Here is a 12,185-nt window from a genome sequence, read left to right as displayed (position 1 = left end):
TGTAATATGATTTCTAACAGAGTATCATGTTGTTTGCAGGTACCAGCGTGCGGCCTTGGTCAAGAACACAGTGGAGCAGTTTTTGAACTCAGCTGATGATACCCTCACCCTCCGCCATGTTCCTGAGACAGATAGGAAAAAGAAAAGGCTTGATGATGACTTCAGGCTCAAAGTATACTTTCCCTTTTTATTTGCATGGGATACTGTATACTTAGAGAACTATATGAATTGCAGTACTATAAAAGAGTTTAAGGATTATTACATGTAGCACCAGCCGAACAGGGTGGTACTTCCAAGGGGAATTGGAATGCTGGTGATAGGTAGAGCTGGAGCTCCTGTTTCACTAGCTATGTAACTGACCCCCTTTGGTGACTTCTTCTGTGTGATACTTACTTGGAGAGTAGACCAGCATACACTCCCAAACACTTCCTCTAACTATCTCATACACTATATCACGTGCGCTTTACATATCACACAACGTACCCCACTGTGTCACGGGTTGATGCCAGCAAGTGCATGCGGCCAGAAAATTTTGCCCCTGCTACCTACAGTAGTGGCTGACCTTTTGAGGGAAGGTGTGACGAGGGTTTCGCCAGCATTGATCGTAGGGCCAGGTTGAGATGGGACTTGAATGTGTGCTAAGGGGTACAGGGCATTGCAGTTCCCAGGCTGCCACTTCCGCCCAATAGAGAGGGGGCCCGAACCTGGGAGAAGCACCCCAGGAGGCTGGCCTATCAATAGGTGTATAATGATGGGACAGTTACAGTGCCAAGGAGTGCTTGGAGGGTGTCCCTGTAGCTGTCCTGGCAGGGTGCCCCAAGGCCACTGCCACAGCCACTGGTCAAGGCTGTTGGGCTAGGGGCCCCAGATCCATTGCCTGGGCCTGGGACTGTTCAGTGGCTGGGGCCTGTGGCACACCTTTCCTCTTCTTATTTTACTGATTATGACCAAGTTGAAGATTGTAATTCAGTGCAAGCCTGAGGACATTAAATCACCATGGGGGATCAGGGTGGCTTCGTGGAATGTGGGAAATTTGAGGGGTAGAACAGGGGAAGTGGTTGAGGTGATGATTATGAGGTGGGTGGATGTGGGATGTGTGCAAGAAGTCCGGTATAGGAGTGGATTAGCCAGAAAGATTCTTGGGAGGGATTGTTACTATAAGTTGTTGTGGCAGGGTAGGATAGATGGATATGGGGGTGTGGGGAAGTTGGGTAGGGAGAAATGGGAGAAATTGTTCGGTGAGATGATGTTTGCAATTATATTGGCATGTGCTCCACAGGCAGGCTTGGATGAGGTAGAGAAGGATAGATTTTGGGATGACTTATAGTAAATGGTATGGAGGAGGATGAGATTGTAGTATTAAGGGGGATTTAAATGGTCATGTAGGTCAAGCAGCTCAAGGTTATGAAGGAATACATGGGGGATGTGCATATAGTACAAAAAATGAGGAAGGGGAAAGGATACTCAAGTTTGGGAAGGCAATGAACATGATTGTGTGCAACACACATATTAGGAAAAGAGAGTAAGTTAATTAGTTATGGATCTGGGGGAAATAGCAGCCAGATAGACTATTTCCTGGTCAGGATGGCTGATAGGAGGTTGTGAGGGATGTTAAAGTTATACGGAGCGAGGAGTGTGTGCAGCAACACAGGTTATTGAAATGTGACATGGTGTTTAAGGAGCAGGTAATGAAAAAGAGGACCTCTGCATCTAGGAGAAAGATATGGAAGTTGAAAAATCGAACAGTAAGAGATGCTTTCTATTGCGAGGTTAGGAGAGTTGTGGTTGAACAGGAAGACGTGGACAGAAGTGTTAATGAACGGTACAGAGCCCTCAAGACCAACCTCATGAAAGGTACTGATTCAGTATGTGGATAGACAAGAGGCCCACCAAGATATAAAGTGATTTGGTGGTGGGATGAGGGTGTAGAAGGTGCAGTTAAGGAGAAAAGAAGGCTTTTCCAGGAATGGAAGAAGGGTGATATCAAAGAGAAATACTTTGCTGCCAAGTGTAGGGCTAGAAAAGAGGTTTACAGGGTGAAGTCTGAGTCACAGAGACTTGACAACCTAAATTGTGTGGAAGGGAAGAATATGATTTTTAAGGTGGCATATCAGATGCAGAGGGAGAATAGAGATGTCATAGGTGGACAGTGTGTGAAGAATGATGATGAAAGGGTAGTGGTGAACAGTGGGATATTAAAGATGCATGGAGAGAACATTATAGCTGGTTATTGAATAAAGGAGTTTGACTGGGAGTTGAAAGCCTCAGAAGATATTAGAGTGAGGTTGGTCACTGACCTGATACAATTATATGTGAGTGCGTTGTCCCAGATGATTGGTTGATGAGTGTAATTGTAAATGTGTACAAGGGGAAGGGTGATGCCCTGGAAAGAGGAAATTAAAGAGGCATAAAGGTAATGAAGGTAATGGAGAGAGTTCTAGAATGTATGATCAGAGAAGGAGTGAATATTGATGAGATGCAGTTTGGATTTATGCCAGGCAGAGGGACCATTGATGCTATATTCATTGTTCAACAGCTGCAGGAAAAATATGTTGGAAAGAAAAGGGAACTCTGTTTTGTTTTTGTTGCTTTGGAGAAGGCCTTTGACACAGTTCCTAGAGAGGTGGTGAAGGGGGCAATGAGAAAGCTTGGGATCGAGGAGTGACTGGTTAGGGTCGTTATGGCCATGTATGTGGGTGCTCACGCCCAGGTAAAGGTGAATGGAGATATGAGTGATGAGTTTTCTGTGAATGTTGGTGTGCATCAGGGGTCAGTCTTGAGACCCTTGTTGTAGTAGTAGTAGTAGTTATTCCCTATGCAGTCTGGCCGAACATCCCTGAGTCCCTGAGGAAGGCCATGGCCAAAATCGGGCTTTCCCACAGAGCTCTCAAGGAATGTATGTTGTGATATTGGCTCAGGTGATTGTGTGCAGTGCAGTCTGCCATAATGTGCTTAATAGTGTGGGGTGCTGTGTTGCATCCTGGACAGGCATCAACAGTGGAGTTATCCAGCCTCTTCTGATAACTCAAGAGGGCTGGATGATGCCCACATCTCAGCCTGGCCAGGTGGACCTTGTCCTCAAGAGGGAGGTAGGCTTCAGAAGGGTGGATATCAGGAGGCCATGCATGCAGCTGTGTGTTGTCTTTGAGTGATTGAATGGAGTGGCAAGTGATTTGAGCATGGATATGTTTCTGGAAGCTGGTTTGAGGGGGAGAGGTGACAGTAATTGTGTATAATATCATGTGCAGGGTGTTGTCTTGATATTCCTTGGTGTGTGTGGATGTGCTGCCATGTAGTGTAGTGGATGGTGTGGGTTTGTGCAGGCTGTGGCAAGAATTTGTGTGCCTCTCATGGCTAGATGATCCTTGACTTTGAGGACTTTGGTTTCTTGGTGTAGGTGGTCTGTAGGTGTAGTAGCTCTACAGTCAGTGATTATTTTTAGGGCCTTGTTGTGTATGGTCTGTAGTGTGTTTTAGTGAGGTTAGAAACCCAAGTAGGGTTTGCTTAATTCGTCATGGAATGTATTTATTGTTTGTATACCCCTGGGGGTAGGGGGGTCTGTCAAGAATACTCCCCCAGTATCCCTGCTTGTCGTAAAAGGCGACTAAAAGGGTTGGCGGAGGGTTAGTGCCCCTCCCCGGAAAACAACTAACTAAAAAAACAAACAATAAGCCTCGGACAAGGACTGACCAAACGTTGACGACCAAGGACCGGACAAAGGACATTGCAATTGGAACGTGGAATGTAAGAGGAGCAAATGATGAGGTGAAAGAGAGAGAGATTGTCCAGGTGCTTGAGGATGCGAAAGTGGATGTATGTGGAATAACTGAAACAAAATGGAGAGGAGAAAGTGTGAGAGAATGGGAGTACGGATGGGGTATATGTGCAGGAGTAGGTGGGAATGAGAGGGCAAAGGAAGGAGTGTGTATAGTTGTGAGTAAAAGATGGAAGAGGAGCATAAGACAGTATGGATCAGTTGGATCAAGGATTGTGTGGGTAAAGTTGAAAGTTGGAATACAAATGTGGGCGATTGTGTGTGTGTATGCGCCAACGCAAGATCGTGCTAGAAGAGTGAGAGAAGAGTTCTGGACAAATGTAGAAGTATGCATGGAAAAGTTTGGAAGGAATGATAGAGTGTTTTTGATTGGTGATATGAATGGTAAAGTTGGGAATGTGAAGGTGGATGGAATAGTTGGTGAGTGGGGTGTGCCTGCTGAGATAGATGAGAATGGGAGTACGTTAGTGGACATTTGTGCTGGGAGGGGGTTGGTGATAGCCAATACCCTCTTCAGGCATAAAATGATCCACAGGTATACATGGCGAGTTATGAGAAGGGTGGGTGGTGAATTGAGTGAAAGGAAGGCAATGATTGATTATGTGTGTGTGGATGAAAGGATGCGAAGATGTATATTGGATGCAAGAGTGTATAGAGGTTGGGGGAGTGGACTTTCTGACCACTACTTGGTGGTGGCCAGAGTTAAAGTTCAAGTAAGATGGAGGAATAGAAGAAGGGAAAGACGAGAGGAAGGAGTAGTTGCAAGGAGAGTGGAAAGGTTACAAGAGGATGAGAAAAAGGCAGAGTATAAGAGAGAAGTGGAGGAACGATTGGGCAAATATGAGTTGGAGCAGATGGGGGACGTGGAAGGTGTGTGTAGAATATTTACAGAAGAAATATGTGCAGCATGTGATGTGGTGTGTGGAAGGAAGAGAAGACGGAGGGGGGTGCAAGGAACAGCGTGGTGGACTGAAGAGGTGAAACGGGCTGTGGCACAAAAGAAGAAAGCATACAATGAATGGATGAGAAATAGGGACGTGGAAGAAGTTGAGAGGTGGAAGAGAGAGTCATATGTAGAAAGGAAGAGAGAGGTGAAAAGATTAGTAAGAGAGAGTAAGAAGAGAGTGGATGAGGAATTTGGAAGGAATTTGAGTGTAAAGTGGAGGGACTGTAAGAAAATGTTCTGGAAAGAGGTGAAAAGAGTAAGACAGGGTGGAAGTGAAGTTAGCAGGGGAGTGAAAGATAAAAATGGTAGATTACTAGTGGAGAAGGGAGAAAAAGTGAGCAGATGGAGAGAACACTTTAAGGAATTGTTGAACGTGGAGGATGGAAGTAATGCAAGTATAAGTGGCTGGGGAATGGCTGGGAGAAGGAGGGAGGTGAGAAGACAGGAAGAAATCAGTAGGATAGAAGTTGTGGAAGCAATGAAGAAAGTTAAATCAGGGAAAGCCCCAGGAATTGATGGAGTGTGTGGTGAAATGTTGAAGCATGGGGGAGAGATAGTAGTAGAATGGATGTGGAAGATGTGCAGATTGGCCTGGGAGGAAGGTAGAGTCCCAGAGGATTGGAAGTCAGGTATAATTATTCCCTTGTACAAAGGAAAAGGGGAAAAAGAAGTGTGTGGTAATCATAGGGGCATTTGTCTTCTTAGTATAATAGGAAAAGTGTATGGTAGGATACTTATTGACAGAGTTAGAGAAAGAACAGAGAAATTAGTTGGAGAAGAACAGGGAGGCTTTAGGAAGGGAAGAGGTTGTGTAGATCAGATATTCATTCTCAGATCTTTAGTGGAAAAGTTTCTAGAGAAGGGAAAGAAGTTCTATGCGGCTTTCATGGATTTGGAGAAAGCATATGACAGGGTGGATAGACTAGGATTGTGGAAAGTGTTAAGAATATATGGAGTAGATGGGAAGTTGTTGAATGCTGTGAAGAGTATGTACGATGGTGCGAAGGCTGCAGTGCGTGTGGATGGTGAACTAAGTGAATTTTTCTCTTTGAAAGTTGGGTTGAAACAGGGATGTGTCATGTCTCCATGGTTGTTCAATCTGTACATGGATGGGATAATAAAAGAGGTACAAGGTAGGGTAGTGGATGTTGGAGTGGCCCTGGTGAGAGAGGATAGTGTTTGGAAACTCCCTGTACTGTTGTTTGCAGATGATACCGTGTTGTTGAGTGAAGACGAAGGAGAGCTGCAAGGCTTGGTGGATGAGTTTGAGAGAGTGTGTAGGAAACGGAATCTAAAGGTGAATGTAGGGAAGAGTAAAGTGATGGTCTTTGAGAGAGGTGAAGTCAGTGAATGTACAGCGAGGTTGGATGGTGAGGAATTGGAAAATGTGAGTACGTTTAAGTACTTGGGTAGTGTGATGAGTAAGGATGGAGGTTTGGAAGGTGAAGTGCTTGAAAGGGTACAGCAGGGAAGAAAGGTTGCTGGTTCTTTGAAAGCAGTGATAAGAAACAGGGAAGTGAGCATGGAAGTGAAAAAGTTACTACATGACAGTATTGTGATACCAACTCTAACGTACGGAAGTGAAGCGTGGACGTTGTTGGAAGGACACAATTCAAGAGTGAGAGCCGTGGAAATGAGTTATTTAAGAGGAGCCTGTGGAGTCACATGGAGAGACAGGCTGACGAATGAGGATATAAAGGAGCATTGTGGTGTTGATGTGGATGTGATAGGAAGCGTTATGAGGAACACACTGAGGTGGTTTGGCCATGTGGAGAGGATGGAGGGTGAAAGACTGACGAAGAGAGTGTATGTGAGTGAGGTGGAGGGGGAAAGAGGGAGGGGGAGGCCGAGGATGAGATGGAGAGATGGGGTGGAGAGGTATATGAGAGAGGGGGGTGTGAGTTGGGAGCAGGGCAGTGAAATGGCGGGGGACAGGGCGACTTGGAGGCGATTTGTTTGTGGCCACCCCAAACGGGATTGAGGCGTCTGGCAATAGATAGATAGATAGATACTGTGGTGATCGTTTCTTTGTTGTTTCCAAATATTGTATGGGCAAGAGACCTTAGGGTGTTGAGTCTTGATGTTAATTTGTTGTTGTTTATCATGGTACCTGAAGCCCTCTCAAGTGACTTCAGAAATGGACTCCTATGAGAGATGTAGTTTGCTGATGATTTGGAGTTGATTACAGAAAATGAAAGGGAGGCAGAGGAAAGATTTAGGAAGTGGAGAGATGGTATGGGGCACAAGGGCTTAAGAGTAAATGCGGATTAAACAAAAGTGATGGTATATAGGGCTGGGGGTGGTACTGTCAAAGAAGAGGGAGACTGGCCATGTGCGATTTGTCACAAGAGTGTGGGAAGTAATTTTGTGCAGTGTTTGTGATAAGTGAGTGCATAAGAGGTGTAGTGGTACGAGTACTTGAGGTAGAATGCAAGATAATACTGATTTCATGTGTGCAGTGTATCGGGGAGAACGTGGATATTTCCAGGCATGAAGGGATTGGACTTGCTGGTGAGTCTCTTCAGTGTGTGGAAGAGTTTTGTTAATTGGGAGACGTGTTATGTGCTGGAGATGGGGCAGGAGGTAGCTGTATGGCTAAAGTGAAGAGAGGTTGGAAGAAGTTCAGGGAGCTGATGCCTCTCCTAACATTGAAAGGGCTCTCCCTCTGTGCTAAGGGATCTTTGTATGCTTATGTGTTAGGAGTGTAAACCTGTTTGGTAGTTAGTCCTGAGCACTAAAGGAAGAGGATATTCACAGGCTCAAACGTACAGAATGACAATGATTAGGTGGATGTACAGTGCGTCTTTGAGTGCAAGGCCTGGGGGGGCTAGGTTTACAATGGAAGAGTTGAGAGGTAGGATGGAACTGGAATGTATTGGTGTTGTGATGAGGAGAGGTAGATTGAGATGGTTTGGGCATGTGGAGAGGATGGGGGATGATAATTGGGTGCAGAAAGTGAGAAGTGTTAATGTTTGGGGTAGGGTAACGAAAGGAAGACCGAAAAAGATCTGAGATTAGGTCATTGAGTGTGACCTTTTTAAAGGACTACATAGGGAAGCTGCCAGAGATTAAGTAGCATGGAGAGCCGCCATTAGGTGACCAAGGCTGGTGCGTGCAAGCATGTGTGTCCACACCCTACCCCATCTTTGCTACCTGAACACCTTTGTATCCACAGATATTGCTGCCAGATGCAGAGAGTGTTTGGAATGAAATGAAGAAGTGTAGACACGGCCAGCAGCTGTCCATGACTCAGGTACAACATCTGTAGTGTATTAGGGTTGTATTCTCAATAGTTTATGTGGCTTTCTCATCAGTATTCTCTTGTTTGCTCTTTATGTGAATTACAGTGAATCTTCATAGATTCATTGTTTATGGTAACTATAAATGCAATCAGGTATGCACTATACATGGATAAGAATGCAGATAGCATGGTTCTGTATCAGGAGATAAAACATTTTAAACTCCCTTGTGTATCCCAAGCAGAGATTTTGGAGACATATTTACAGAATATAAGGAGCATCTCACTTTTAGCAGGCATATTCAAGGAAAAATTTAAGAAAGATAAAAGCAATACTCTACTATACTTGCTAGACATAGTGTGCTGAAAGTGATTGATAAGTAAATGATGGTTTGTTTTCATAAAGCTACTATATGTATTAAATTTGTAAATCATATTAAAAACTGTAATACTTTGAACTCTAGAAGTTCTGCAACTCTTCAGCTGTCTTGGTAAGTATACAGTCACTATCGTCAAACAATGAGATTGTCAAGTGAATGCCCATTGCATAGTAATTTATCATATAGCAAGGTCAGTATAACATGGGTTCAGTGGGGATAGGGAGGGGGGGAAGGTCTTTGACCACATAATGTAAAATCGAAAATATAAACTTACCATTTTAGGTTTTACCCTTATTGCCTTAGTAGCATCTGTGCTTTCCACTAGCATCCTTGCAAGGCAAGATTTCCATATCACATGTTTCAGTACTTCACACACTAAAAGTTGTCTATCTGTCTGCCTGTTGCCCAACATATTAATCCTGTAAGGGCTGGCCATGAACAAATTGTCTCCTTGTTACCCTGCCCCCTGCCATTTCTCTGCCCTCCCCCCAGCTCACACACCCCTCTCTCCTATACCTCTCCACTTCATCCCTCCATCTCATCCTCGGCCTCCCCCTCCCTCTCCCCCCCTCCACTTCACTCACATACACTCTCCTCATTAGCCTGTCCCTCTCCATCTTCACCGCATGTCCAAACCATTTCAGTTTATTTCCCCTAACACTTTCTGTCACATCCACATCCACACCACAAAGCCTCTTCTCTTCCTCATTTGTCAGTCAGTCTCTCCATGTAGCTCCAGATGCATCTCCCAAATAACTCATTTCCATTCCTTTCACTTTTGACTTGTGTCCTTCCAACAAGGTCCAAGCTTCACTTCCATATGTTAGAATTGGTATTAGTACTATCATGCAACAACTTTTTTTTTTACTTCCTTGCTAACTTCCCTATTTTTCTCACTATTTTCAAAGAACCAGCCACCTTTCTTCCCTGTTGTATCCTGTCAAGCACTTCATCCTCCAAACTTCCATCCTTATTCATCACACAACCCAGGTACTTAAATGCACTCACATTTTCCATTTCATCATCATCCAACCTCACTGTACGTTCAGTGACTTTCTCTCGAAGACAATAACTTTACTCTTCCCTCCATTTGCCTTTAGATTCTGTTTCTTACACAGTCTCCCACACTCATTCACCAGCCTTGCAGTTCCCCTTCGTCTTCAATTAACAATACAGTATCACCTGCAAACAACAATACAGGAAGTTTCCAGACGCTGCCCTTTCTCACAAGGGCCTCTTCAACATTCACTGCTGTACCTTGTATCTCTTTTATAACCCCATCTATATGCAGATTGATGGAGACATGACCCATTCCTGTTTGAATAAGATAGAAAAATTCACTCAGTTCGCTATCCACACACACTGCAGCCTCAGCACCCTCATACATACTCTTCACAGCATTGAACAACTTCCCATTTACTCCATATGTTCTTGGTATTTTCCACATTCCTTGTCTATCCACTCTGTCGTATGTTGTCTTAAAATCCATGAAGGCTGCATACAACTTCTTTCCCATCTCTAGAAACTTTTCCACTAAAGCCCAAAGGATGAATATCTGATCTACTTAGTTTCTTCCCTTCCTAAAACCTCCCTGTTCTTCTCCAACTAACTCCTCTGTTATTTCCCTAACTCTGTCAGTAAGTACCCTACTGTATACTTTTCCTGTTACACTAAGAAGATAAATCCCTCTATGATTACCACACTTTTTTTTTTATTTATTTTTTTTTTAATTTTTTTTCTTTTTTTTTACAGGAGCATGGTTATACCTGACTCCCAATCCTCCTGGACACAACCATCCTCCCAAGCCAATCTGCACATCTTCCTTATCTATTCTACTACTCTCTCTCCCCCATTTCTCCCTTCTCAGTCTACCATTTTTATCTTTCACTCCCCTACTAACTTCTTCATCACCCTGTCTGTCTATACATCCTCCCAGAACATTTTCTTACAATTCCTCCACTTTACACTCAGAGTCCTTCCAAATTAGTCATTCACTCTCTTCTTACTCTCTTGTACTAATCTTTTCACCTCTCTCTTCCTCTGCATATAACTCTGTCTTCCATCTCTTAGCTTCCTCTATGCCTCTGCTTCCCATCCACTCATTATATGCTTTCTTCTTTTGCACCACATCTTGCCTCACCTCACCTCACCATGCTGTTCCTTGCACCCCCTTTCTTCATCTCTTCATCCCACACGCCGCCTCACATGCTGCACGGATTTTAACATTGGGTTGATTGATCGGCAGGTAATCGGTAATTGGCCTAATTGACCGCTTTGCTGATTAGTCAGTAATCAGCCTTTTGACCAATTAATTGGGGCCGATTAGTTGAAGAAGCTTATTTCTGTCTTTCATACTAACCTGCTTAACATATTAATGTCAGTATGTGAGTATAGTAGTCCCTCATTTATCCTGACGTGTTCATTATCTGGATGCTGGACCTTGGCTTCATTAAACCAGTTTCCGAATTTGCTTGCTATTATCCAGATGTAAAAGTCCACGAGAACTTTGTCTGGCCAGCCAACATGTTCAAACATTCAGTATCGTGTCCGCTGGGCTCGAGCCGTGAGCAGGAAGTACAGCAGTCCTTAACCCACAACCGTCTGCCCCTGTACTGAATGGTCAAAGCCGTGCGCTCATCCGATCACTCCAGCACCAGAGTAATATGACTGTAACCCACAAGTGGTGTCAAAACGTCCGTACGCATCCCCACCGAATGTCCAATGTCATGCTGCCAGCGGGCTAAGTCTTTCCCAACCTCCATCATTAGAGGTGGACCAAATGTTGATTTTTCAGTGTTTGGGGATGTGGATGTGGATACAGATGCAGGTATTTTTAGTCATCAAGAGTTTTAGCCACAGATAATGGAGATTTTAAGATACTAAAACATATGATTAAAAAATACATCATTAAAATAGTAAGAAATGGAGGAACCAAGAATATATGAATTAAATTATGCTACAATTTCAATTACCTGTGTTACCAGGGTGCGGGACGGGGACCTAACTCTTAAGCAAACTTTCTTCCCAGCCACCACCCATTAGAAAGAGGTTATAAATTTATAATCTGTATTTCTGTAATTCTGTACAGTATATGAAGAATTGCAACTGAAGACTGGATTTCGATGTTCAGACTTAATAATTGGCAAGCTGTGCTTCAGAAACTGGAGCTTCAGGGGTCCTCCAGGAGAGAGTTTACTTCATTTTCATCATAGATGATATCTGCCCCACTGAAAAGATGCTCACTAGCTACACTGGTTGAAGGGCACACTAAATAAGTTGTAGCGAGCTTAGCAAGGCAAGGGAAGGTTTCACAACTGTCACGCCACCAAGCCAGAGGGTCTTCCTGTTCCTCCAAGCTTGCACTTTTCATAGTCTTCAGTCATATTACTATGTAGTAATTAATAGTTATATGTATGAAATGAGTTATTCAAGATATCTGCATAACATCCACATCCATGGATGTGGATGCAGATGTTGAAAAAGATGCGGATGCCGATTCAGATATCAGGTCCAACCTCTAGCCACCACCATCGAACACAGACCACAAGCCATGAGTACATGTTCAGTGACAGTGACTGTCTGCCTCTCTACGGAATGTCCAGTGTCGCGCAGCCTCAGGGCTAAGTATTTCCCAACCGCCCCCACCATCGAACTCAACCAAAGCCACGAGTACGTGTTCATTGACAGCAACTGTCCTCCTCTCTACTGAATGTCCAGTGTTGCCTGGTCACCGGGAAACACGTTCCCAGACACATACACAGGTCGCCGACAGAGACGGAGCTCTTCCTGGATCGTGGGGAAATAATTGGTGAGTCAGCGATGAAAAGGAGACCAGCTTATTTGTGA

The 12,185-nt window shown here is 44.1% G+C and overlaps 1 protein-coding gene across 1 annotated transcript in view; it reads left to right on the top strand.

Moving 5' to 3' along the window:
- LOC145390339 (F-box DNA helicase 1-like) overlaps nt 1-12,185 on the top strand; it is a 187,566-nt gene that overhangs the window by 122,577 nt on the left and 52,804 nt on the right. Inside the window, exons 10-11 of the mRNA XM_080265297.1 lie at nt 40-172; nt 7,897-7,974. Coding sequence (XP_080121423.1) covers nt 40-172; nt 7,897-7,974 — 211 coding nt within the window. The remainder of the gene's footprint in view (nt 1-39; nt 173-7,896; nt 7,975-12,185) is intronic.

This window comes from Coenobita brevimanus, chromosome 14 (genome assembly GCF_032717465.1).
Source record: "Coenobita brevimanus isolate Jiangsu-jjx chromosome 14, ASM3271746v2, whole genome shotgun sequence".
Lineage (NCBI taxonomy): Eukaryota > Metazoa > Arthropoda > Malacostraca > Decapoda > Coenobitidae > Coenobita > Coenobita brevimanus.
This window is presented reverse-complemented; position numbering and strand designations above follow the sequence as displayed.